The 27,692-nt window shown below is 40.0% G+C and overlaps 1 protein-coding gene across 1 annotated transcript; it reads right to left on the bottom strand.

Annotated features, from left to right (window-relative positions):
• Position 1: 1 nt before the first annotated feature.
• Positions 2-26,430, bottom strand: LOC307250998 (RNA polymerase II elongation factor ELL; the record flags this gene model as incomplete). The annotated part of the gene is given in 13 exon segments (XM_080028290.1): positions 2-2,677; positions 3,554-3,598; positions 3,704-3,875; positions 4,370-4,433; positions 4,923-5,379; positions 5,808-5,922; positions 7,528-7,652; positions 8,318-8,559; positions 11,037-11,191; positions 11,693-11,820; positions 23,278-23,325; positions 26,265-26,418; positions 26,420-26,430. Coding segments are annotated over 13 exon segments (1,827 nt in total). The 3' UTR covers positions 2-2,566.
• Positions 26,431-27,692: the final 1,262 nt, after the last annotated feature.

The raw sequence follows: 27,692 nt of genomic DNA, 5'->3' as shown, positions 1-27,692 counted from the left end.
AACAATAAACCAATACCACTTTAGTGGTAAAAGTGAAGCCCTTTAAATGAATAAGTTATGTAACTTAGGCTATCATGGTCTTATCATGCCATTTCACCATTAACAAAAACAAATGTTTTAGTACCTTTCTGACTTGAATGAAAAATCTGTGAAAATGCAATACTGTGTATGTGTTCAAGCCCTGTACTCATGGTCTTTAAATACAATTGAACCATGCATCATTGATTTCCAGTACCAGAAAATAACACAGAGTTGTTTTCAGTCATTTTGACTGATCAGACATTTTCTCAGTTTTGGTGGAGCCAAATGTAGTACATTTGCTCAACAACATTTATTTGAGAAAAGAAACACAAATACGTGTGAGGCCCAGTCCTAAGAAGAGATCCAAACGCCCAAATTATTTAAAATATTTTCTGCAGTTGTACCAGAGCTTTAAGAAGTCCAAATTATTAGCTTGAATGATATTTAACTCTCCAAATTGGTAAACATCGTCCATGCTTTCAATTCTTATTTTCCAAATAGTCAGTGCTAATAAATATCCCTTTTTGGAAACGTTCATATGTGCCAAGACAGAGCAATTACTGCTTGTCTCAAATCCTTCAAACATCCCAGAATATCAAATGTAAAATAAAAACATTACATTTGACGTATGCAAAAGAGCTGCTAAATATGTGACAATTTGCCCACTGAGTATTTGCTTTAAGAAATCCAGATAAAGAGAGCACATTATTTGTATAGATTTCTGCAATCGTTCTTTCTTTTGATAGTTGTGCTTAATACGATTGGACAGTGAATTAAATTCCTTTACAGTTTGTGATTATCAGATAGACTATGAAACAATTAACAAAGCTAAAAAATAAAATTATTAAAACGTATGTAGAAGTAAAACAAGAAACAACTCATCTCCGACAACTGTAGCACAACTACTATCCAGCAACTGGTCTTTCCTTCAAAGTAAATGACATTTACAGAAGTAGTCCTAGAACGCTTTTGAACTGTGCAGGTTAGACCAAGAGCATTTCAGAACACGATCATCTTGGAAATGTCTGCATAAATGTTAAGGCAAATATTAGCTTAATTCTCCCATTTTAAGCAAACATTAAGACAACAGTTGTGAGTACACCTACATTGATGCAAAACATCAGAGAACACAGAAATCTGATCACTATGTACTACTTCAGGCCACAGCTAACTATGATGAAATAAAATTACAGGTTGTGTGTACTCAGATGTACCTGGAGGTACACATTATTCCAGAAAGTCTCAAGTGAGTAAAAAGCCCTGCTAGCAGCCCCTAGAGGTCAGCCGGCTCCTTACACCCAACTGAGCCAAAGTGGTTTGAGCTAAGTGACCGACCTACAGTGTTGTCATCCCCACACTTTACATACATAGCTATAAATAACAGTCCAAATTGTTAAAGGCATCTCTATCACATCCAGCAGAATATCATCCAAATGTAACACTCACTGAATTTTAACTAAATCCCAAACATTACCAAGACTTCAAACAAAACAAATTCATACTGAATCAAAATGTGTGGACAAGTTTGATTACCATAATCTACAGCGTAAACAAAGGATGGTCATTGTGTACCGAGTAACCAGCATACGTGAGAGACGTGGGAGTGAATGATGAAAAGGCAGTTCATGGCAGGCTACATGTGGAAACCAGCGCTATGGTTCTTGGAGGAGTGGCTTTGTTGCATTCCGACATGTCTTAGAAATGAAACCAGACGTTGGCAGACGGCTACGTGGTTAAGTTCCTAAGGATCAAAGCTCACAGTAAAGGATCCTAACGACGGTTGCTGGGTGAAAACACTACTTTTTGTTTTGTCACTTCTGGAACAACTCGACTGCATTTTATGCTATAACTTCATTTTTGACCATTGTGGTGGTACATTGAGATGATGACCTTTGATGTCCTGCAGAAATATAGGTTTTTAAATGAGTAATACATTTTGATTGCATGTGGTCTGAAGAAAGATGTACTATTCAAGGCAGGACCATATTATGCTCATTATGTTATCCTATTATTGTTATAATAATTGATGTGATTGGGTGAACACTTCCCTAGCTATCCGCAAACAGCACAAGTAAAATCCTCTTATCCTCTACCAAGACTTTAGAAGAATTTTTTTTCCCATAATATTGATTGTACCATCAATTTGAATACTTTTCATAAATCAAAGCTTTTTTAGCTCTGACAAAATAAAGGATAGAATCAAAATGCATTAAAGCAGGAGGGATCACATCTGTTTTGCATTTCGGAAGAATGGATTTGGCTTACACTGAGTCATCTCACCATTTTACAGCAGAACAAATTCCAGCCATTCCAGCGATAATCATCGCTGAAAACCACAAGGTTAAAGGGCAGCATTTGATCACAAGTCGGTGGTCTCCACCCAATTCCTTTGACAAACAACCTTGCTCCTCGATTCCATTAACACTCGGAGGAGTAAAGTGAATAGTGTCTCAGCGACTCCAGGACCCAGCTGGGCAGTCTTTGGGTCCATTGGGAGTCTTTTGGTCCATTCATAACACACCCTGCAAAGGGTAGAGGCCAATCACTAGGAGAGTCCCTGTGATTGATCAAAACCTGTGATCAGGCCTTTGATATGTGACAGTTTCTGATGGAGGTATTCACATCGCTTCTTCTCTTCCCGATACCCAGGAAACTTCTGAAAATTACAAAAGGGGCACCAGTGAGCTTTCAGTAATGCACATAAAAATCCAAGATAGTGGACCTCATGCATGAATTTCATATTTTTATCATGTTAATGTATGATGATATTTTAAGTGTCCAAACTTTTTATAGATTGCTCGTTTAACCTGTTCATATTAGCATGTTAGCATAATCGAAGCCCCCACTTTATTATATAAGACACATTTTTCCAATCCATTTGCAGATTTCACTAACAAAAATGTAGTTGAGTCAGTAAACTACTGTTATACAGGGAATGTACAATATTTCCACAGCTTTCAAAGCCATGTCAGAAATAATGAAAGAAAGGGTTGCCATTAAATGGAATTCCAAATGTCTTGCTTAGTAAAGTGAAGCAGTCCAAGACTAACGTGGGAAGTTGTCCAGAGGACATGGCTTGATTGATGATTGGCTACAGGTAATGTTAAAATATCATTTACTTCGACAGAGGATGTATTTTTGGACATCAACCTGCAGAAAAACCTTGACTGAGGAAATATTTATTTTTATATATAAATATTTTATAACATAAATATGTATAACTCCTGAGCTTTATAAACTGCAAACATTCACATACCAGTAAAATCTAAAAGGAAAAGTTTATTCCCCTTTCAATGAACAATATATTAAAATGACATAACGTTGCAGTATATTTTTTATTTCAGTTTCATATTTTGGTCCCTATTACTCACTCAAAATCTTTAAATACGAGTAAATTGGTAAACTTGACTAGTTAACTTATATATCTTTTCATGGACGATTATTAATTTATGTGAAGGGTTATTGCATGAGGCCCAGTGTGTAGTACTGCGCATATTACATTGAAATGAGATCAAATTGAAATCATTCTTACTTTCTTATACTTTCGGTACTTTTGTAGTATTTGGTCCTCCATAAGCTGAAAAGATTACAGAAGAAAAAGTGTTAGGTTGTCATAAATCTAAACTGTTCACTGTTCCGTGTCTTACAGAGCAATGTTAAAGGCGCTTCTTCCAGACAGTACCTTGTACTCTTGTGTTCCCGGGGAGAGAGTGTTGATCTTTGAGCCCAACTGAACAAACATCTCTGTGATAGCCCCAATCCGGTCATGAAGCGCTCTGTATTCATCGTACTCTGCACAGAAGTCGTCCTTATAGTGTTGACGCTGCTCCAGTGCTGTTATGGTGCTGTATTTTCTAAAAAAGAAAAAGAAAAAAACATAAACTTGTTAAAAGCTGTACAAAAAACAGAAGTGATCCTTTGAAGCCAAGTTGTTTCCTTATTCTTCCACTAGATGGCACTGCAGAGTGGTGGAGTGAGGGGCCTGACACGTCACTGAATTAACAGCATGATGTGTTGACCAGATGTCTTAACGTAACCTATAAGATGATTTGTTTGCAAAGTTATTCTCAGTGAAAGCTTTGTGACAACTCATTTAGCAATGTGTTTGACTACCCTCTATGTTTACGTAAATGTTATGAAGCTGAACCTAACATTTTGGGTCAAGTTGAATTCTTTTCTCAACAACATGTGGGTGAGAGTCTGAAACCCAAACTCCTCAGTGACGGATTATATCAACATGTGGACCCACTGATGTTGTGTGACAATTATTAGGATTTGGTTACTAAATCGGAAATCCCTTCTGAATCTAGGATTATCACATATATAGCACAGTGTGTGTTTATCTTACATTAAATAGTCAGGAAGTTCCTCTGCTGCGGTTCGATTGACAGTCGTTTTCTCTCCCTTGTGGTCTGTAAATAAGAAAAACAGACACATAAAATAAAAAGGTTAAAGCAATCTGCCACTGCTAATTCGATAATGTGCCCATCTTATCTAGGTCGATGGAATCATTTATCACTGTCTGCGATAACAGATCTGATCCAAGGCAAGCAGTGACGTCAGCAGCCTAGAGTAGAAGGCAATGCTGCCTGCTGACTCACTCGACCGTAGGTCACACAGCTGTTTCTCAGTCAATCATCAACAGACTAGAGCGACTAGTGAGTGCTGGTGGCTGGTGAAAGTGTTAAAGTCCTATGACAACACTCTCTGCTCTAAAGGGAGAATATATGAATTTCTTCTTGTGGGCTTTGAGAAGTAATAATAACTCAACCATGAGGATTATTTCCTTTTTTCTATTAAAAGGTGATAATGGCATGGCTGGAAAAATACTTTAAAACAGATTCTTGTCAGCAAAATATGATACAAGAAGTGTGTCAACCTTCCAGATAGCTTCCATTTACCTTTAAGATTTTCTTGGTTCTGCTTCAGGTCTGGACTTGTTTCAATCCAGTCTGGTTTCAAGCGCTCCCGTTCCTTGTCTTTGTGCTTTTTAGACCTCTTCTTTTTATGTTGGCCATTGGCTAACTGTTGGTCAGTGCAAATAGAGGTGTCAGTGTGTGGGCGCTTGGGGCTGGGTGCAGTAGGAGCTGGCTCTGTCCTTTCTTGTTTGGGGATAGCAGATGACCCGCTGAGTTTGTGCGGCGAGTACAGACGATTTGGGCTTCCCTGGAGATGAATGCTGGTTTTGTCAAATTCCAGTTTGATCTGTACACTAGAGTTTCCATGACCAGAGGAGCGACCAGCACCATTGGTGCTATAGTCTACATGAGATGGCGACTGCAGAGGCAAACACTGGTCTAATAGTCTTTGTTTTTTCGGGGTCTGACAGTTGGATGGGTCTGAGTGCAATGGACGTTTCTAGAGGGGAGAACAAATAACATCAGGATGTATTAGCTTTAACTTTGAGATATTACACAGCAAGTATACAAGGTGTGCCAAAAGTATCTGTAACGTGTGCCTAAATATATTTACAATAATATCTTACTTTCAATGAGACTTGACATCACTGTCATATCTGCAGGTTAAATGTGTTGATGCTGCTTATAAATTCACCGTACAAGAGATATGAGTGGTACGGAACTCATCTCACTCTCAATACGAATGTGAATGTTAAGTCCAGTCGGGGCTATGTTTAGTCTGAAGCAAATTAATGTCATTACGCAAAATATAGCAGAAATATTATTCCAGTCATGTGTGTACTGCAAAAGAGGACATACCCTGTCTATTCAGTCATATAAGAGAGAAGAAGCAGGGGGAAATACAATTCATTTCAGGTGAATAATTACCACGGAGAGATTCTTGGCAGGACTGAGTTGTGAGGGAGAGTCCCCGGAGGTTTTGTGGAATGAATGGTTGGACTGGGGACTTCTCAACTGGCTACTGTGGAGTGGCTGAAGTTTCCTGAAGAAAGATTAAGAACACAGCACCTTCAGTTGGACAGTAACTGTGAGGTAAATGGCCTGTAAAGCTAAACAGGAAGGGGCAGTATTTAGGTCATGAAGCTTGCTTTGGCAATTATCTTATATTATGACACACAGAGAAAAGACGGCGGTGGCAGCTTTTCCACGGACAAAATAATAACTGACATTACAAAACTGTCAATCTCCTTTCAGGCTTTTTAAAGTGTTCTGGAAGTTTATGTGCTATTTTTTGTTTTGTTCGGTGTCTCTGGTGATACAATCTACAGGAGGCGACCACAAAGACTAAACACAGTCCAGTGAGCAGAACAATAGCAGCAGATTTAACCTCTGTAGGACCAAACCCTCTTCTCCGTTAATCTGCTTCCTACAGCTCCTTCCTCCAACAGACGCTTCAAGTCACAGCAACCCCCCTCCCCCCAAGTGGATTCCTGCAACCCTCTCAATCTTAATATGGTAATTGTGAGTAGAGTTCAGAACCATTTAACATTAACGGCAATGAAATTACAGTAATAGTGAGGAAGGCTGAAAAGATGAAGTATTTAAACTAGAAGGAAGAAATCTGGAATTTCCAGTATACACAGGCCATCACAGTTTTATCACACTTGGCAAACAATTTGATGAGTGCAATTGCAAGCTTTTTACACTCAGCAGGAGAGGTGAACAGAGGGTTGTGCAATCAGCCAACAGGACTGGTGAAACACATGGCCTGCATGTTTACTGGCTAGGCAGAGGAAACGTTGGAGGGGAGGAAGCTCACCCTGAAAAGATCGGCCTTGCTACTCTGAACCCGCCCTGCTAAAGCCAGTTGGCAACACGGTTCAGTGAATATTTCCCTCTGCTTTGATGTGCCCGTTATGCCTTAACGAAGACATGACAGGAAGACAGGGGTCTTCAACCTTTTTCAGATCAGGGACATTGTGGGCGATAGAGAAACAGAACAGGGCCCCCCAGATAAAAAAAGGAACAAAAGTGTTGACAGCTAACGTTAGACACATCACTTTGGGCTCTGCATCATTACCGATGTCCCACACTTGGGGTCATGAAAATATACACATTTTTTAAATCTCTTTTTTGCTAAACGTAACTCTATTAAATCATTGTTGGGGGAGCCCCTGCAGTAGTCGGGTAGCTGGGGATGCGTTAAGCGATTCATCAGTACATAATCGCAGCAGCCTTCTACATTAATTCAGAGCTCTTTCTGTATAAAAATCCTTCTGTATTAAAAGTCTTTAAGAACTTTAAGGCAATAGTTGGGCAATACTAACTGCTGTTGGCTGTAGCTTTTTTGCGTAGACAACAAAGTGACAATCTTCTCATCTGACTCACAACAAGGAAGCGAATAAGCTTATTTCCCAAAATGTTGAACCACTGCTTTAAAAAAGTGAATGGAATATTTTGTTATACACTTCCACTTATCTCAATGGAACACAATGTGTGTGTGTGTGTGTGTGTGTGTGTGTGTGTGTGTGTGTGTGTGTGTGTGTGTGTGTGTGTGTGTGTGTGTGTGTGTGTGTGTGTGTGTGTGTGTGTGTGTGTGTGTGTGTGTGTGTGTGTGTGTGTGTAATATGGCTAACTTAGTACAAACCTGATCAGGAGCCTATGGACGAGTTGCTTCTCCTCCTCTACATATCCAGGCCAGTCTTTGTGGACCTGTCTGTAGAGCTCATCCTTAAGAGAGTAGCTGTGGTCTTTAGGGTTCAGTTTACCAACCTGAAAAACCCATAATTCTAAAGGTTAATCAAATAAATACATCAGAGAGAGGATAAAAACAACAGTAGAAGAGGCCAGCTGAGGTCGTACAAGCACCAAACTGTGTTAACCTGCGTTGCTGTAATACCACCTTATATTCAAATTAAAAAACAAGATATTTCTTCATGGAGTCTGTATTGTTTCTGTGGTAAACAGTTTAGCCCAGCCCTTACACAACTTAATCCTGCTGACACAAATCGAGCTAAACCAACCACTTTCAATTCTGAATGTAGTCAGATCCCAGCTGGAAACACCCCACCCCTCTCCTGTCAAAACACAATCTTCTCTTCCAAAGATAATTAAAGCACAGCCCTAATTACAGCTACCAGCAGCGGCACAGTCTCCACTGGATGATTGCAGTGAGACACTCAAACACAGTGAACACAGGAAATATGCCCAAAATGTACTTATATCACCTTTTATAGCTGTACAGTGGCAGTTTGTTCATGTGTGTCATTAGCAACATAGAAACAAGGGAATAATAAATGTTTGCAGTTTTTATGCCTAACATAACTGACGCCATTTAGCCTACTTAATATCTCGATATTGTCTCTCACTTGTTGCATCGAGTATATCATATCAACAGTTGACAATATGTTTACATAGCTATTTGCCAGATGTCTCACCTCTTCTAGTACTGAGGTCAGGTCAGCCTTGTCCTTTGGACTGGCTCTCTCCCTCTCCAACCACAGTAGCAGCTCAGGTTTCTTGTAGGGCTTTAAGACCAGGAGATGTATGATGCGATCCCTTAAGGGCCGGTGGGCCACAGGGCTGGGAGCCAGACTCCTTTTGTTGCTGGGGGAGTGCCTGTTGCTGCTATCTGAGCCTGATACCAGACCCTGCTTCCTCTGGACCTTCACACACTTACCTAAGATCAAAACAAAGGGGACAAGCAGCAGAGTTTCAACATGACATTGGTGGTAGATAATAGCAAGTTTCTTCTCTCAGTGACAATGAATAAAAAAAAGTTATGAGAAGCTTTTTTTGAATGGTCATACAGTTGCTACCTGACACAAAAGTAAGGAAGAGCATGGAGGTTTCAACTGATCTGATAACAGGATTCACATACGTTGACAGCATCCTGTAATAGCACGGCCAACATCATTCCTAATCCAATCCTCAAGCCAGTTATACAAATCAGACCCTGGTTTTAAAATGGCCTTCACACGAGTGACAACCCTAATACATTTTATCTTTATTGTCCCTCTCTATTGTCAAACACTGTACTTTATGCACATGCAACAGATATGTGCACACTTTCAGCCCAATCCCAAAGAGCAATTTACATAATTAAATACCTCAGTACTGTGCTCATGCAGCTTTGTGTGTCTATGTGCAGAGGCACTGTGCTGTGAGCTGAAAAAAGTTAAAGGGGTTGACAGAAGGGTTAGCCTGCTGCTGAGCAAACAGAGGAGAATGGAAACTAAAGTAACTAACACAGAGAAGCTCTTTCTTTCTGGTGCAGCACTAATTTAGTTGGAACCAGGCAGGCAGTGCTTATAGATATCTGCCGTAATCTCATTACAACTTTAAGCCATACTTTGGAGGTTTCTATAGGTCGAAAACTAAGAGTGCTTCCACAGGGACAACATGTTAGAAGTATATCATGAATACAGGATGTACAGTCCTCCTGGTAAAACTGTAGATATTCACCCTTTCTAAAATAAAAATACATTAACTTGTAAGTTTTAGCAATATACAGTATTCCTTGTAAGATCTAAATGGAACCACTTTTAAAAATACTACGACATTATGCATCACTATTGCAGGAGCATGTTTCAAAATCTAAGTTGTACCAGGATGAAGATTTCAGGCAAATATCCTTCCCGCACTGAAACAAACCTGTACTGCCACATTTCAAACAAGTAGCAACTAGAACCATTGTTTGTCGGTAATAAATGAAAGCAGCCTGAGGGAAGCTTTAAGATTCTCAAAGTAGCTTTAGATGTGCAATGATATGATTCTACCCATAATGGCACTGATGTCTCACTTAGGATAACTGACTTGCTTTACGGTGCTGTGAGCCTATCTATGAGTAATGACCAAACACTAGCAACTGTTTGCAGGTGTTTATCGCTATCATAGAGAAAAATAATTATAAATGCTGAAGTAAGAAATAAATGCCTTCAAAAGTATCAGTGTCGTTTAAAAAACTTTTGCAGCTTGGCCAACAGCAGGTGTGCACAAATTCCAGTTGCCTAGCTGTCATTTTGCACAAATTCAACTGAAAATTCATACATTATTATGTAAATTATGGGCATTTTCCTGCTCTGCAACCTGTAATTGTGAGTTGGTAAATGGAAATTTTTTCTCATGAGTTTACTGTTACTCTACCATAAAAAGAAAGTCATCCACCACATAGCAACTGTTTGCACGCCACTGCATGTGCTGTGCTCCATAACTATTTTTTCTTTATGATGTCAGAGATAGGAAAGGAGATTTATATGCTTGAAAATACATGTTGAAGTAAAATGGGATATCCGGCAACTGCATGTTGATCTCTAGTGTCTTTTCCACAATATATCAGATGATCCATACATGTGCCAGATATGATAGATTTATTTTGTAAAAGCCTCGGAGTGACTATTTCTGCAGCAAAGCATGGCATGTAATGTGTGGGGACCAGTGCCAAAAGCTGGCTTCTACAGTAATTACCCTATACATTTTGCGGTAGCAATGGTCCACACAGCATGTTTCCATTCATAAAATATAATCTACACAAGCTTTTAAAGTCACATGGGAGCTCTAAATGTCATGGAGTCTCATGGCTAGGTCATTTATAAAATTGCAGCATGGTCAATTGAATCGACAATGAAAACCATCTAAAACCATGACTCCAACATGGAGAAGGAAGTGAATAAAGAAAATGTACTGCAACTAGAAGATGTTAGGCCCAGATCACTCCAGGTTAAATGAACCTTTTCTTTAGATGATATATTTTATCTGATGAAATTAATTAATTTTCAGTCAGTGTAATTACATTTTAGGCAAAACTTCAACAGCATGAGACTTGTTAGCACATACTTCTGGCAAACTCAATCATATTGGTGCTGCCAGGCAAGCTGGCACAGCGCCTGAGCAATCTGGCCAAAATGAAAGGAAAATTAGGAGACGGAGAGGCATCCCTCTCGCATGAATAATTGCAATGCAGCACTTTGATCAATTATGTGATAACTTCCACACCATATGGCATTTACCAGCAGGAGGACATTATGAGAAGCAATGGTTTAGAGGCTTTCTGTGAACATGGTTATCAGTCCTTGATCCCTATATCTGCTTGAAGGCTACCACCTAGGCTGGAAGATACAACCAAATGTAGATAACTGCCATTAAGCAAAAGCTTACTTGGCCCCGGCTTGATCTCAATGGCTGAGCGGCTCCAGATGTCCTTCTCCACCTGAGACATGCGCTCCCGGGTCGTCTGGTAGGAGTCGTCTGTGGCACAGACTGTGATCTTGTCCTGAATGCTGCCCTGGCCCTCCAGGTGTTCCCTGCCCTCCCTGTGTGGAGGAGAGAGAACACTTCAAAAGTTTGTACATAAAAGGATTATGTGGCAACTTGCAAGGCAGAGTTAACTGGCCATTTGTCAAACACAATGATTAGAGATTCCTGCTGTCATATGGGGTATTTTAAGACACAAATATAACTGGTTCTGTGACTTGGTGTCTTCATGCAAATTCTAGCCTTGTGTAAAAAAAAGGGAAAGAAGCATGAGTTGTAAAGTAGCAAATAAAGCAGCATTAAAGCAACCCTTTAACCAAACACTACCTCTCTGTTCTCAATTATATCTGGTCACACCTTCAAGGTCTGTTGTAGCATGACGGCCTTTGGGTGTTATTGTAGTCTTGTTTGAACATAGTCAAGCAGTGGTACTGTCTGCCAATGTTGTATTGAAGAGTAAGGCCACTGTTTAGTGAAGCCCAGCGGTCTCAGTCTGACATTGAATTTACCTCAAATTCCATTTGTGGTCGACAGTGGAAAGAGTTATGTGCACCACTTACCCTGAGACATACTGGTGAATGCAGTCGAAGCTGGACTGAGGCTTGTCTTTGCTGTCACTGGACAGGTAGAACGAGAAGACTCTGAAGCTATCTGGCGATTCAGGGGTCGGTGCTGGGATCTTTACATACTATCAAGACAAATAAAAATAGAATGAGAGAGACATTATTAGATACATTTTTTAGAAGAATAAAATATCAAATACACACAACACAGAACAAGTCCTTTATTTGTGTTTCCAAAAGCAAGTCATGGCCATTTCTAACCTTCAGTTAAAAATATTTTGAGCAGACTTTGACATGCTCATTTGAGTGGTGTGTTATGTACTAAGCATGTTTTGTCTCTCCCCGATGTAGCCTGATATGATTCAATCTGAAAGTGGAAAAAAACCCGGATAAAGTAAAACAACAAAGCATCTCCTTTAATTGAAACTGATTTTAGCAATCTGGACTTTTTTTTCATGCAATATTTGTGACCTAAATTATGTCCCACTGGGCCAATCATAGAGGCAACATGGTACCTCCCCAGGTCATGGATGATGACCTGTTGTCGGCCATGTGAGTAGCCTGTCTGAAAGGCAAAACACAACAATAGTATAGAGTACGGCTTTTTTCATTTGGCCAGTAACCTCTTCTGTCACCGGTTCCATAGCAACAAACACGCTAGCAGTGCGAAGTCTATCTCTGTCAGAAACCTGTTACATAAAATGACCCAAAAACCTACTTCCGCTAAAAAGACTGTTCAACATAGAAAGTCATTAACCAACAGGTGATATGTCGTCTAAAACACAATTGGCTGCGGCTCTCGTCTACGCTGCCTGCAGCTGTGTTTCAGCCTGAAAATGGGCCGTTTTATACTATTGTTGATAGAATGTCCTAGATTCAACAGAAGCCCGATGATTATAACCCATCCTCTAAACCCATGACTACGTGCCTCCATATGAGGACTGCTTTATGTGAGATGGCTGCAACAGCTCAAATTCCTCCTCTCTTTCCCCTTCTTTCTGTAGCAGACCTCGCGGTACCACCTCAGGCCAAAGCACACAGGCGCTTTTTAACTGCAGGTCTCAAGAAAAACAAATGTCAGTCAGATGGACCTGAAGCTGCCTCTTTAGATATCAGTCGTAAGTGATTGATTATAAGCTGACTGGCTGAGAGCACAGTGTCCCTGGCAGATGTGGCAGGCAGGTCTATAGCTGTCACAAATGCCCAGTCATGCAGCAAAGCCATAAGCAGTTTTTTTCTCCTTTTTTTTGCAGCACAGAGCCAATGAACGGCTCCTCTCCTCGACACCCCTCCTCCTCTCCTAAAACCAACGCATGCCATTCACCCTACCCCCAACAGCCTCCAGCTTTCCTTCGTGTGTGCAAGCCCACCCATGTCAACACACAAAACGCAAAGCAGCCCACAAGGCCAGGGACACTTGAGATGCACAGCTGACCATTAATTCTGACCTATTTATGTCTGACCGTTAACATGACATGGTAAAGCTGAGTCTCGCATATGTCTGCTATGGGTCTTGCGCTAATTAAGGATGATGAAACCCCCCCCCCGCCTCCCCCCAAAAAAAACATCGAATTGAACAGGGATGAAAAGCGAAACATGTCCTCAGGACCTATTGTTTTTTAAAAGAGAGTAAAGTATAGCCGCCTTGACCAAAATTAGAAGCAACACGTCACTAAATTGGGGTTAGTGTTGTAGGGAACGGCATGCAGAAGAACTGCATATGAAGGCTGCCAAACAAAGGCTAGCTTGTGATAAGATGAGAGTGCACATTTACACATTTAGCGTTGCAATAGTGCCACCATGTCCCCCTTTTCAGTTGATGGCAGCGGTATGAGCCCCCTCCAGCCATGCATTAGATTTGCCTGTCAGTCCCATCCATGCCACTGTGCACACTTCACATTCTAATTCTAATCAATGTCACTCAGGTCAGCCTGTTCAGAGGTTGCCCCCGTTTTATTCACATCTTACTTCTCAAGCTTCATAACCATATGTCATTTAACCCATAAGTTGCCAGTTCCTGATCCCAAGAGGAGAGCTTGTCTGTCAACCCCCGGGATCACAAACTTAACCCTGAAAATGCTGCAAAAAAGGATGCTAAACTTGAAACTTAGAGTTTTACTTAGAGGTTCATGACACAATCATATTATATGGATATATTTACTGATTGTATAGATATGTATGTAGATATGGATATATTGATTGTTTATAAATATAAATATAAATATAGATATATGCATGATATAAATATATAAAATATAAAAAAATCATAGTATATTAAGTAGTATGTATGTATGTATAGTTCGTAAATGGCAAATATAATATAGTATCGCCAATTGTACAGAGAGTTTATGGATTAAGAGAAGCGAATATAATAAATATTTAAATTTTTTTAATTTAATAAATATTTTTATTTTTTTTACTATGGAAAAGGGGTAGGATTAAATAAGTGTATACTTCTTCCTGCTCCTTTTCAGGCATATCTCAGAAATACAGATAATTTGTTTTATTTTTTTATTTTTTTTTGTGAAAACATAATTTGTTTATTGTTATTATTTATTTCCATGCTTTTCATTTTGTTTTGTATGTTTGATATGTCTGAAATAAATTGAATCAAATCAAATCAAATCATGCACAATAAATATGAATTTGAGCAGCAGCCAATTAGATTAGCTGAGCATACAGGCTAGAAACTGGGAAACAGCTAGCTTGGCTCTGTACACAGGTGACAGAATATGGCCGCCAGCAACCCCAAAACTCACTCATTATCATGTAATGTCTTTTGTATTTGAGCTCATTTGCAGTTGAAGCAGTCCTGGGAAACTTTAGCTGAACGTCGTCTGCCGTTAAAACTCAGTGTAACAGTGGTAAGAAGAGAAGAGTCATCAATTCAACTCAGTCTTTCACGTTAGCAGTTTGCTCACAGTAGCCACAGGACCCAGACCGATACATTTCCTGGGCTGAAATAGAATAATTCCAGATGTTGTGTTTTTGGTTCATATGTTGGGGATTACCAAGCAAGACATTTTGGTAAATAACTGCCCAAAATACAAAAAACATACAACTTAAAAAAACATTAAAACATCTTATTATAAAAGTGATTCAATTATTATTATACTGTCTCCATCTGTATAAGGATGGAGGACCCCATAACTGAGTCTTCAGTTGATAAAGCCAGTGCTTTTCTTACTTCATGCTGCATACCAACAACAAGAAGAACCAACTCAACAACTTTCTGTGGTCTGAACAACCTGAGCTTTAAAGATTATAGCTTTAAATAGTGACGGCAGAAAACACTAATCGTCACAGCGAGTTTATGCAAAGTGGCCTATTTCCTCCTCCTCATCATCATCATCCCAGCCTGCCTGATGAAATTAACAGTTTTTTTTACGTATTTAGTCAGTGACACCCCTTGCTCTGACAGGGTTGTGATCCTGTAGCTGCTGTCGGGCAAGTAGTAGGTGTAGATTTACATATAGACATTGAGTAAAACACATCTCCATATGGAGCCGTGTGTGTATCGTTGTATTGTATTGTCTTTTCCTGTTTCTAGGCAGAGAAAGCCCCACACATCCATTAGGCAGGGAGTGAGTGCAAAGGTAACGGTTGAGGCCCCCATGTCAACAGACTGAGACTAATAGCAGTCAAACTTTGTGGAGTCATTTGCGCTCGTCACTGAACAAACAAGGATACAAACACAGACACTATTCGCAATCCTCAATATAAACATGAGCTAAAATGGTTGTGTTTCAATGACAAAGGAGGCTTTTTAAAAGCTGGCTATCAGAGTTCAGGTATAGCTAATAGAAAAATCAAACTCTATACTCCCAGGTCAAGGGCTTGTTAGTCATGTATACAGACACAAGCCTTTGTTTACATGCCTCCAACAAACTGCATTAATTTCTATAACAACTATAATAGTTAATTGTTTTAAAGTGCATTTTTTTATTAAGTGGTTAAATTGAATTATATCTACTGTACATCTATACTTTGATTGTTTGGCACACCCATACAGTATTAGATGGGGATAATGTTGTGGTACTCTGGGCCACAACATGAGACTAGCACCTTATCTATTCGTCTGCTGCAACTCTCAGCTCTTTTAAATCAAGTCTGAAGACTTTTCTGTTTCCATTTTAACATGTCATTTTTGTTTAATTAAAATGTTATTAATTTGCTTTTAAATGTTTTATTCATTCACTTTTCTGATGTGTGTTGTGTATTTTAATCTTACCCCTGTAAAGCACTTTGAGTGGCCTTGTGTCTGAATTGTGCTATATAAATAAACTTGCCTTGCCTTGCCTTATGACGAATAAGGCTTCATTTATAGCATATGGCAAATAGTGGAGTATACAATTTTATTGATTTTAATTATGAAATAAATGTCACTGTTTTTAGAAATTGCGCTCATAAGAAGAAAAAAAATATGCGCTCATCATATTTAATTTAACAGTTCTATAAAAAAATCTGATGTATTGAAATTGCTTCTCATACTGTAAGAGTTATTAAGAATTATGGAGATAACTTTTTAATTAACATTATTTGTCCAGCTCTGGAACGAGGGACAGCATTCATTCAAATACTTATGCTCCGTAGTATTTTAATTAGGATCGTGTGGGTCCTTTAATCTGATGATTCCTTAATGAGAGAAAAGCTTAATGGGGTATTATTATCATCAGAGTGTACTATTAACTTGGGCCAGTCTAATAACCAGTCTCAGCCTTGAGAGCTGTATGCAGTGATGCTGCCCATTATCACGATGCAAATCAAGATTAGCCATTGGACAGTTACAACCAGAGCAACCAAATGGCATCAGAACGGCAATCCTTAGCACCTTGTCAGTGCAGCACCCCACGGAGCGTACGGGCTGACACAATAACTGCCTCTGTGGCCTTTGCACAGCCACATCTGCTACTCCAGGGTCCGTGTGTTTGGAGATGTCAAATACTTTCAAGCTGCTGTAAGGTGTGAACTGGACTGGAACAGAAAATCCTGGCAGGGGGCTCAGCAGTTGAACAAGGACAAAGGACACCATGCGTGATGTCCTTGTAAAACTTCATCTTTAACTGCCCGAGCATGTTTAAACTGCTCATCTTTGATGGGGTTAACCTTCCTCCTGTGTTAACTTTCTGCTACCATCCATGGTGTTAGCAGGTCGGTTTCGACCCGTGTCTGAAATCAGCTGTAAAAAACACTAAAAACAATTACCTTACATCCAGTTTGTTTCTCATCTCTTGGTTACATTGTTAGGCTTCCTTATCCATGAAAATATTGTTTTTAATACTTTTGGTGTAGGCGGCTGGGCCTTTTTTTTGTCAGTATGCGCCTCAATTTCAATATGGTTAAATGAACCTCAAGAGAATCATATAAATAAATATGTGGTTGTTGTGTTACCTGATTATCAATGAGGGGTATGAGAACACATTTCTTAACTAAATTTGTTTTATTTATTTTTTCATATTGATATTATTGACCTTTTTAACATCTACGGTGGTACTGGTCAATTACGACCCATAAATATTTATTTCAGAAAACAGCAAAAAAAAAATTATTTCAGCATTATACAAACACACAATGAAAACCAGAACAAGTCACAACACAACATATAGATTTGATTTAGATAAGTGGTTCTTTTATGCATTTGAAAACCAAAACGGGTCGGTGGCGACCCTAACACGAGAGGAAGGTTAAACAAGGTTCTTAACCCTGCCATTTGTTGAGGAAGGAAAAAATAGCTTTCGTCAAAGTGATTTACTTTCCCCCAAAGTCCTGCGCTTATGCAAGCCAAACATCTGTGGGAAGAGATCAGTGGATAGTTTCTCTCTCTGTTATTCCTCTCTTTGCTCGGCGGACGAAAGCGAGAAGGCAAGGTTCCTAGCTCTGGTATTTGGCATGGCAACACTGAGATGGGAGACAGGGCGCATGGATATGTGATTTACTCTGAAGTCTCTGCCTCCTGCCCCTGTCTGTACTGACACTAGTTACCATTGTCTTCTCATCTGAGCCTACTCAGCCATAGCTGCTCTGTGAGCTGCCCGTCTTTTGTTCTAGCGTCTTCCCCCACAAAACTGAGTGCATGGGCTGTCGGCTCGCCTGGATTATTCATGAACAGCGGGGACGTGTGGCTGTGTGTTGTTGGAGGGTGGAGGGGGGGATCCTGGCCTTAGCAAGTGTATTTGTTGCTGTTTTTATATTTATGTCAGTGTAAAGTTGAGATCACACAGCATCAAATCCACAAGTCTAGGTCTGACAGTGGAAAACATTAAACTGTCAGCTGCGTTTCAGTCAGTGTCACAAGCAGCCAAGCGAGTGCAGTATTGCTGACAAACAGTGTCTGGGTGAGAAGGGTCATATTAATTATCCTCATTCACTGTCCCCAAGCTTTGTACAGTACAGGATCTACAATTCCACCATGACTCATTTGTTGCAAACAAAACGTGTGACATTGCCTCTTACGGGGTCTAAATTGTGCATTCAGTGAGCCAGCCGAGTGGATGTGGTGGTTCCTGTGCTTGAGGATCTACTCGTTGAGGGGGGTTGGTAGAGACAGGAAAGCAAAAGAAGGGGGGGTTGGGGACTGATGGGAGTTATTGTGGGGATATGGGGATGGGCAACTGTCGAGCATCCCCCAAGGTACTGCCTGTTATGCCAAGGAGAATCAGTTTTTTTCCAAGAGGCTGGGGCTAATCTGTCAACCTCAACAAACACTCCCGTCTCCCCACACCCTGTCACCCCCACCCCTCCCTATTGTAGGTGTCTTCCTCTTCATACACAGAGGGGATGGCGATGTTTTAAGCCTGTGTTAAATCATAGGACACCATTTCCCTGTATTCACCATATGTTAAACTAAAACTAGAGACACACTCAGACTTTTTTTCTATAAAGGGTCCCCCCTCCCCTCTTAACTGTGCCTAGTTTGCATAAGAAGGTGATTATTTTGGAAATGAAGAGAATTCCCTTTACACAGCTGGTTATTAGACCTCAGATGCACCGGCAGCAGCACTTTGTTCCCTTCCGTTGGAGCAATCCCACAAACCACTTGGAGCATTGCACTATACTCCCAATATTGGACTTTTCTCGCCACGCAAGCAGGCAGTCTGTAATCCTTTAACAATTCACAGATTGTGCGGGAAGTATGTCCAAACCTGATTAACTTGCAGGGAAACTTGGAGAAAGAGGAATACAAATCCCAAACATGCACAAAAGAGAGATGTGTAAAATCAAGTGTTCTGAATAGAAGAGTTAAGCCAAATAACCCACTTAATGTGCTGGAACTGTCACACACAAGTAATAAACAGGTATTGATGAGTGAAATACATCAGCAAACATGCTTTATGTTCTGGATTTGGGAACTACAACTCTAGAGATCACACTAAAGAATTGAAATAGTCCTTTTTATGCAGTGTGTATCTTCCCAACACAACAACTAATTACATAAGCCTGTTAAATCTGCCTGTCTTTAAGTCAAACAATAGCTCTCTGGTATTTGTTTTAAGCCCTCCCATCTACTGTACACAAAACACTTTCCCTGCTTACTGCAGTGTTAGTGTTGCTCATATCCTGTTGTGCTGCATTTTTAAATGCATGAAAACAAAATAGTTGTGATCAGACTCAGAGGGCAGGGCAGACACTGTATACACTATTTCCTTATTGTCAACTTAGTTGTATCTTTACATACCTAAGGAATTATTGGATAATGATAATCAACAACTTTGCACATGATTGTCACATTTATTCAAGGTCATTTAAATGGCAACTTCCTTATCATCCAAATATTTGAAAGATTGATGATTCTTCATTTGAACATATTTAGATGGCATAGTTAAACTCAATTCTCTTGAAGCTGGTAAAAGATTGAGTTTAAATTAAGAAGAAGGGGCAATGTGTAAATATTACAAAGCAGTATACTGTTTCTGACAACACAATAAACATGAATATTTAGTTTAAAATTCAGGTTAAAATGTTGTCAACAAACACTGTCTTCCTGATTGGTCAAACAACGCCAAAGGGCTCTTCCACTCGTACTGAGCAATAGTTTGAGGCAAATATAGGCATTAAGGCAAATGAGCACATGGAAACCCACACTGCCCAAACATTTATCAGCAGTCTGAAATGTCTCACAAACTGTGGCTCTTCCCAGTGAATCAACTTCACTATTTCCTTCTAATGACCATATCACTTTGCAACCAATCAAACAACCTGTGCTGTGTTGTGATATTTTTTTTCTCAGGGTGTAGACCTTTACTCCCTGTGATTCCAGATTAACTTGGAATGTACATTAACAACAAAGAAGCCACAACAAGAACACACACCTCTACATCTATTAGTTTTACTGAGTTTGAATACTGGAGAATATATGTCTTATGTATACTTACTGAACATATTGCCATATTTTATGTACAGTTTTTGCCTTTTGATTTAAAAATGTTTTACAGCACTGTTGTAACCAAATATCTTAAACACTACCACAGTCACCATGGCATCCTTCAAAATCCCTTGTTGAAGCTGAAGAACACAATAATAACAGAGAAGCTAGCTCAAGAAGATTGCTCTTTAAATGTGGGATTTCATAAGGCTGGTTCCTAAAATATACTGTATGATCTGAAGATCTTAAGTTCAACTGCCTCTGCATAACAGTTGGCCTCAGATGAGCGGAGAACACAAAGACTTTTGCCTCGCTTAACACATCTGGATGAATAGAGCGGCGTGTGCCCTTTCAGAAACACGTGGGACAACTCTCCCTCTCACTGCTATGCCACTGGGAGAGGACGGCTCTCAAACCACATTCCTGTTATTGTTATTCTAATTGGCTTCCAGGAGAAAAAGGGAAGAAAAAAAATGATGTGTGCATGCACACACATACACACTCGCATACTGCAAAAGCTTATTTGCAGTGCAAGCGGGAGGCGAAGCAAGGCGGCGCGGTGGCGGGGGGTCGAGTCGGAGCAGCCGTGTGTGAGATAGAGGCCCTGATGTCTCCCAAGGATTCAGCCAAGGCATGGGGTGAAATGGCAAAATAATCAAGAGGGCAGGCGGGAGGGAGCCGAGGGGAAGCTCAGCCTTCACACACAGTCGTCATGAGAATATCCTTAAGAGCAACTCTCTGAATTCCCCTCATCCAACAGCCGCTGCCTTTGCGTGACAGCTGTGCACATAAATACAAAAAGGGCCATAAACAAAAACAATTACTCTGGCGACTGCAATTCAACATTTATGAACTGAGGAGGAAACCGACGCCACACCTGACACAGCACAACATACTGTATTCAAATGCAATGCCGATGTTTACGAGGACAATACTGCGCTCAATAAACTTCAACTCAGCGGCTCAAAATAACACTGAATCCACTTAATGGTGTGCCAGAGCTTTGCAGAGTAATAGGTGAGATCGGCTGCTCCCAGCCCCTTACAGAAGTGCACGTGGAAATATCAAGAAACAGAAATAAGTTAAAAATAAATGCGTTTTTAAAGTACAATGGATACAACATAAAAACACATTTCCTAATCAATATGCACCCTGTGTGATGGATCTAAAAACCAAAAACAAGCTTCCTTTCTTACTAAATGGATATAGATTATGCCAACAAGCAGGTGCCGTTGCCAACCCTAAAGGAAAAAGAGCACTAGGATGTGAAATTACAGGCCATGGGAACTCAGACCAGCTATATATTATATTCCCTAATCCCTGGTGATTTTTTTCTCATAGTAATCCAGAATCTAAATTAGTTTCAACTACCAGCTTTAACCCACTGTGAAAAAAGAACCTCTCTACTACTACTCTTTTTCTACTCTTAATAGTTGCATCAGTTTTCACTTACATTTTTTTTTTACATTTCCTGCCACTGCTCCACACACAACTTATTGATGCGACTCATTCGCTTCTCTCTCTTGTCTGTTTAAACCCTATTTAGAGAGTAAAAGTTGGAGGTAAACTAGATTAAAAAGTTGTATATTGTGAATTTCACAGTTGCCATAGGAGGCCAAGAGCTTGTGTCTTCCATTGCATGATTACAAGCTTGCCAGACAATTTACAATAGCATGGCTAAACGCTGCAGGGTCAGAGAGACACGCAACAGAAAAACCTCAGCGTTCCATTTCTTGATAGGAACCTTGGCCCCTGATACCGCTGAGCCCTGGAGTGACGCCATGGCAGTGATTTTAAAGAGTTCCTCTGTTTTTTTGCAGCCCTGTAAGTGCCCCTTTTACAGGAAGTGTGACATGAGCCAGGGTAGACAAAGATCTGAGGGAAGCAGTCGTGGCTCTTGTGATGGAGCTCTACAGCTGGCAACTGTCATTGGACACAAACTTTTTGGGGAAAAAGTGTTGAGCTTCAGCAAAGCAAACACTTATTAAAAAAAAAGTAATGGAAGAATGTTTGATGCCTGAACCATCAACCTGAAGACACAGATGCTGGTTATCCCCTCCGTCTGTGCCAGACTGCCATGTTCACCAACATCCTCCCCCCAACCAACGGCTTAATCTGGCCTCCCCCACCACCAATGGTTGCAACTACCTCATTATTGCCCAATCGTCCAGCTCGGGGACTATTGTCAGAGGGGGAGGGAGCCCATGCTCGAATTCCGCAAAGCAATTTGAATATGTAATGTGCCAGCCGAGATATAATCACCAAATCCTATTCAGTGATTAAATAACACTTAAATTGCACTCACTTAACATAGCTTCACAGAAAACCTCTCATAAGCAGGTTTGTCTGCTACTCCGTCCTTTTACAGAGGTTTCAAATACATATTGTTTGTGTTTTGGACATGTGTTTATTTCTGCTGTCTGGATACAAAATTCCACTGTTCCATGTATCATTCCTGTATTTCCAATCTTTCATGTCTGCACAGAGACAACAGGCGGGGAGACATGGGGGCTCCCTGGGGTTCGTCAGCTCCCCTACCTCCTCCCCCTCCTCCGAACAAAGCCTCCCCAGTTGCGAGCCTGACCCAGTAACCTGGCTAGCAGCCTGAGGGTATAGCGCACCCTGTCTTAGGGCTTCCAGGGCCTGTGTGAGTACACAGTGCCAGCATTTGTGTACAGAGCAAAGTCACTTTCGTCAGTGCAATCGGCTCTTGCGGGGATTAGAACAGCTCCTTTTAGACAGGGCCGATTGTGTGTTAAATGTGTAGCAGCCTAGCAGGCAGAGCTGGGGAGGGTGTAATAGCGGCTAATCTGACGGACACAGGCATCTTTCTTCACAGACGCTTTGCAGGAATGCCCTCTTGCTCTCAGTGCAAGTGTTTACTATTTACTTTGACTCTGAATATACACATGCAGTTAAGGATATTTGACACAATATAGTATAACTGAGCAAATAATGATTTAGGCTCTGGTTCATTCAAACTAGACGTTTGACTACTTCAGTTTAGCAAAAAAATCCAAGGTAACAAAAATTCACAGACATTAAAATCATCCCGACATTTGGAAAGACCTCTTAGGTGGGTGCGTCGGTGGGCTTGTTGAAAGCTAAAGAATGAAATCAGTCGTTCAGAGGAACTGTCACAGGTGCCAGCACACTTATTCAGAACTAATAAGAGCATTCAGTTTCTGAGGAGTAAGTAGGAGTATACATAGCATCTTACCCCCTGGCTCCCCTTGAAGCAAATCGCTGGATGATTTGGTAGCGATGCCTGAGGAGAGAGAGACAGAAAGAAAAAAAATCTGGTCACTGATTCAGTTAATCATGTTTAAGCTAATAGACAGCTAATACAAGTGAGAAAAATATTGCCCATCTTTCCCGTTCTGCTCAGTGAATTTCTCTTGATAACAGCGGTCTGGCTTGATAAGACGAGGCTAGGTAAACTTTCCTGATAAAATGACAAAATGTTGGCACAACTGCCATTACCATTCAGGCTTTCCCCCGATGAATTGCTATCATATTTTTCTTATCATTTTGTCTATACAGTTCGGGTTCCTGGCCCCAATCTTCAGAGGAATGTGCGTTATTATTGGATCTGTAGCTTCCAGAAAATGTTGGTCATGTCTATCAGTTTACTGGGCATGTTTAGCTGATTCCACCTCTAAATGATTAAATGAAGAAAAACGCTACAACAGACTTCAGAGAAAAGATAAAGCATCTCATGAAACCAGTTATATTTCTTTAGTAGAAAGAAAAGGTTACTTTTTATGAGCCCTCCATGCTGTAGTTTATAACTGCAGTGTTCTCCCGGACCACTGTGTACCTGGCTTCAGCTCCCCAACATCTTATTGTTTCTTTCACGTGTGAAAAAATATTAGAATCGTAAAAGAAAATATCTGCCTTAGAGTGTGCCAGTGATTGACAGCGCTCTTAATTTATTATTAATGGTTTGTGAAATGTCTTCCCTATGGAAGAGTGTTGTTGTGATTTTCTTCATCATCCGTTAGATTTTAATATTGAATGGAATAATAAATATTAAAGCACATGTTTGTCAGGAATTACAAACACAGCCGTAGGGCTTTCAGACTTACTGACTAAAAGTCTGAATTTGGTCACTCACTAGGGTTTCTCATAAGTGGGAAAATTAAGCAGCTCATCATTTAATATGATAATTGAAAACATGCAAATAATTGTTAATACTTTGGAGTATTTAGTAGAGCCGAATCGATTAGTCGGTTAGCTGGCTCCACTGTCTAATGAGGCACTTCTTATGAAGGCTGTAATAAAAAAATGTTTAATAAAAAACTGTTTAAATTTCAGTAAAATTACTACGAAAATATTCATAGATTAGTTTTTAGTCATAAATCAGTTTTTTGGGTTGCCAGGTGGTGAACCCCTTTGCATGATGTTTATTCTCCTCGAGCTGGAGCCTTTTGGACAACAATCCATTTATAACTGCAGACATGATAATTAGAGAGTGAGAAACTCAGGGTTTTATTAATGGATGACCAACATTTCTAACAGCTGTATTTCAGAATAGAAATTATGAAACACCCACCAAAGGGATTTTTCCAACATGGCAACCCAAAATGTGTTATTGATGGCTTGTAACTGATGCTGCATTAGTAAGTTATTTAATGACCAATAATGAAGTCATTATTTATACTAGCAAAGCATTTAACACAAAGTATGCCTTAATAGGGAGTTTTACAGAATAATGGATCAACAGAAAATCAATCTAATGTATTAATTGTTTAATTAATTGTTCTGGCTTCTCATAACGGAATATTTGCTTGTTTTCCCCAGTCAAATGCCTTTGGGCTTTGTGTAATTTTGCCATTCTTTGGTCTAAATAATTAGGCCTAGTTGACTTGGAGAAAACAATCGGCAGGTTAATAGTTAGTTGGCTATAAAAGCTTTAATAGTAGACTGCTTGTAGGCGTATTAGAACTCTTTATTTTTAGATTGCACAAGCCCCTTTCCTCACTACCAAAACAATCATGAAAATCATAAATTAATCATATAAAATAACATACACTCTGTCAGGTTGAGGTTCCTGCGGACATGAGTCCTGCGGTCTTTGACTTGGAAAAACTTTTGCAGCAGGCTAACCTCTCCTGCCTGCATGTCTGTTTTGGCTTGGGGGGGGGGGGGGGGGGGGGGGGAGCTGTCAGGCTGGGCGAGCTCTAGTTTACTCTGCTTCACAGACCAATGGGCACCGGAGCTGGGCCGGCTTCCAGGCGTGGAAAAGGCAAAGTCACAATAATACAAGAGCCCAGCAACAATTTGTCGAGTCCGATATGCGGACTATAGGCTACAGCTGAACTACCGATTCCCACATTCAGGAGGAGGGGGGGAAAACAAATGAGCCTCCAACTGCAGTCATAACTGTGGGACTATCAGGCATTGCTCTGGGAAAAGCATTTGAATAGACTAAATTATCTCGGTGTAATCTAATGGACCATAAATGCAATAAAACAGTCTGTCGATTCAGAGGAGTCGAATTTGCATGATAGCTTGTTCATTAGGCTATTTATTCCCGAGAGCGAAACGGACAGAAAAAAAAGAAGGAAAAAACATTTAATGACTGACAACCATCATAGTGTTCCCCCGTGATCTAAATAATGATTTTCAGATGTAATGTAGGCTAACACATTAAGAAAAGCAGAAACAAACAGCAGGCTTTCTAAGATAGGGGCATAATGACAAACATCCGTCATATGGGAACTTTGATACCGTTTGGTTTTTATTTGGGAGATTAGGTTTTGGTAAACAAGCGGACATGCACCATTTAAAGCCCCGACCTTTGTTTGTCTGCTCGAAACACATTTTACTCAAGAGCTCATAGGATGATTTAATGAAATCCCTCCATTCATCACAGTCTATTGAATTGCCTGTTATGAACACAATAAATCAAGCTTCGCCTTCCTTTTACTGTATCCCAGCCAGAATAAACCAACATTTACCAGCGACCGACGCTTGGTCGATGAGATTTGAGAAATCCGGGATCTAGCCTATAGCCTACTGAACTATTTCAACTTTACTTTTTCTGTTATTAAACCAAAAGGAAGAAAAACATAAAGCTGTGTTTCCAGTAGGGATTTTACTGTTCCCAGAGTTTGGAGGAAGAGATTGAAATTACAGCTAGAAAAAACAAAACAATAATAAAAACACGCAAGATCGAAAGTTCAACCCGATAATGTTTCTTACCTTCAGGTTCTGGTAGGTTTCGAGGGTCCGGATGGCAGTGTCAGTGAGTTTGACGTGGTACAGAGTCTGATTTGGGTTGTTTTTGTTGATTTTGCCACAGGAGAGTCCATACCGATGCTCCTGTCTCAGCGCTGCCATTTCTACAACTGAAGACTATTGGCGACATTCTGTCCCGATACGTCACGAGCGCCTGGGCGGGGCCAACACACGTACGCACGCACACAAACACACACGCTCAGTAGCCTACACGGTACAAAGTAAAGCAACTATTTTACTTTCGCTTTTCTGGTCACATACTATCTATGGGTCACACTCATTGGCCACTTGTGCCATCGGACTTTCCAGTCTGTATTTTTCTTGCCTCTGAGCTATTTTTGTTCTGGGCTTCGACACAGCACAGGTTTTAATACAGGCTACAGTTCAAAATTAGATATTTGAAAGACGACATTCATATAGGCCTATGTTCATAATGTTATTTGTGTTTCAAATACATTTGTACAAGTATATTTACTGAGGTTTCTTTAACAAAAATACTTATTAGGCCTAATACAAAAAAAAAACGTTTATTGTATTTTCATCATTGACAAATCAGCTGACTGGTTTCTAAAGTAATCGATTCATAGCGTTTAAAAATAATCTACATTTCTTGTTTTGCTCGACCAATAGTAAAATAACAAAATATTTTAATTGTACTTTCCAAAGAGACAACGGAGAATAGCAAATAAATATTCACTATGTCTTACATTTCTTTTTGAAACATCACCAGAATTAATTGATTATCAAAAAATAGGTGTTGATTAATTTTCTGCTGACTGACTGTGTCAGCTCTAATTAAAATGGAATATTAGATTATTGATAGTTTAATACTGTGAACTTGTAAGCAGCATTGAGCTAGTTTTAGCCAGTATACAGTTGAGTAATTTAATCTTGTGCTTTAGATTTAAACTATAGCATAGTGCGGAACTTCCGTCACCCCCATCAGCAATTACAACAACACGCACGCGCATCTCCATGAGGAAAGCCTTCGGTGATTGCGTATGTCTAGGTGTTTTCTCAGCCATACTGAGAAATACAGGGAGAGTTTTGTGGAGCTGATAGTATTATGCACTATAGCTTTAAAGGTAACTGCAGCTGTCAAATAAAGGCAGTAGTGCCAAAATTGCAATGTGTTCCTCTGAAACACAAGTAAATTATAACGATATTAAAAATGTAAAAAAAAAATAAAAATCAGAACAAGCCCCAAGCAAATGCCATGAAGGAAGACACCTTTACTTCTGGTATGTGAATAATTTTTCCTTGTGCCAGAAACATTTAAAAACAAATAAAGATTAGAGATGAATGTAATCTCTGACAATATGCTGTGTATGTGGATTGAAGAGCAGCCTCACAGTCAGCAATGCTGTGTTCATTTCAAATCATATGTGTTTT

This window comes from Ammodytes marinus (genome assembly GCF_949987685.1).
Source record: "Ammodytes marinus genome assembly, chromosome: 5".
Taxonomy (NCBI): Eukaryota; Metazoa; Chordata; class Actinopteri; order Uranoscopiformes; family Ammodytidae; genus Ammodytes; species Ammodytes marinus.
The sequence above is the reverse complement of the archived record's forward strand: the minus strand, read 5'-3'. Positions and strand labels throughout refer to the sequence as shown.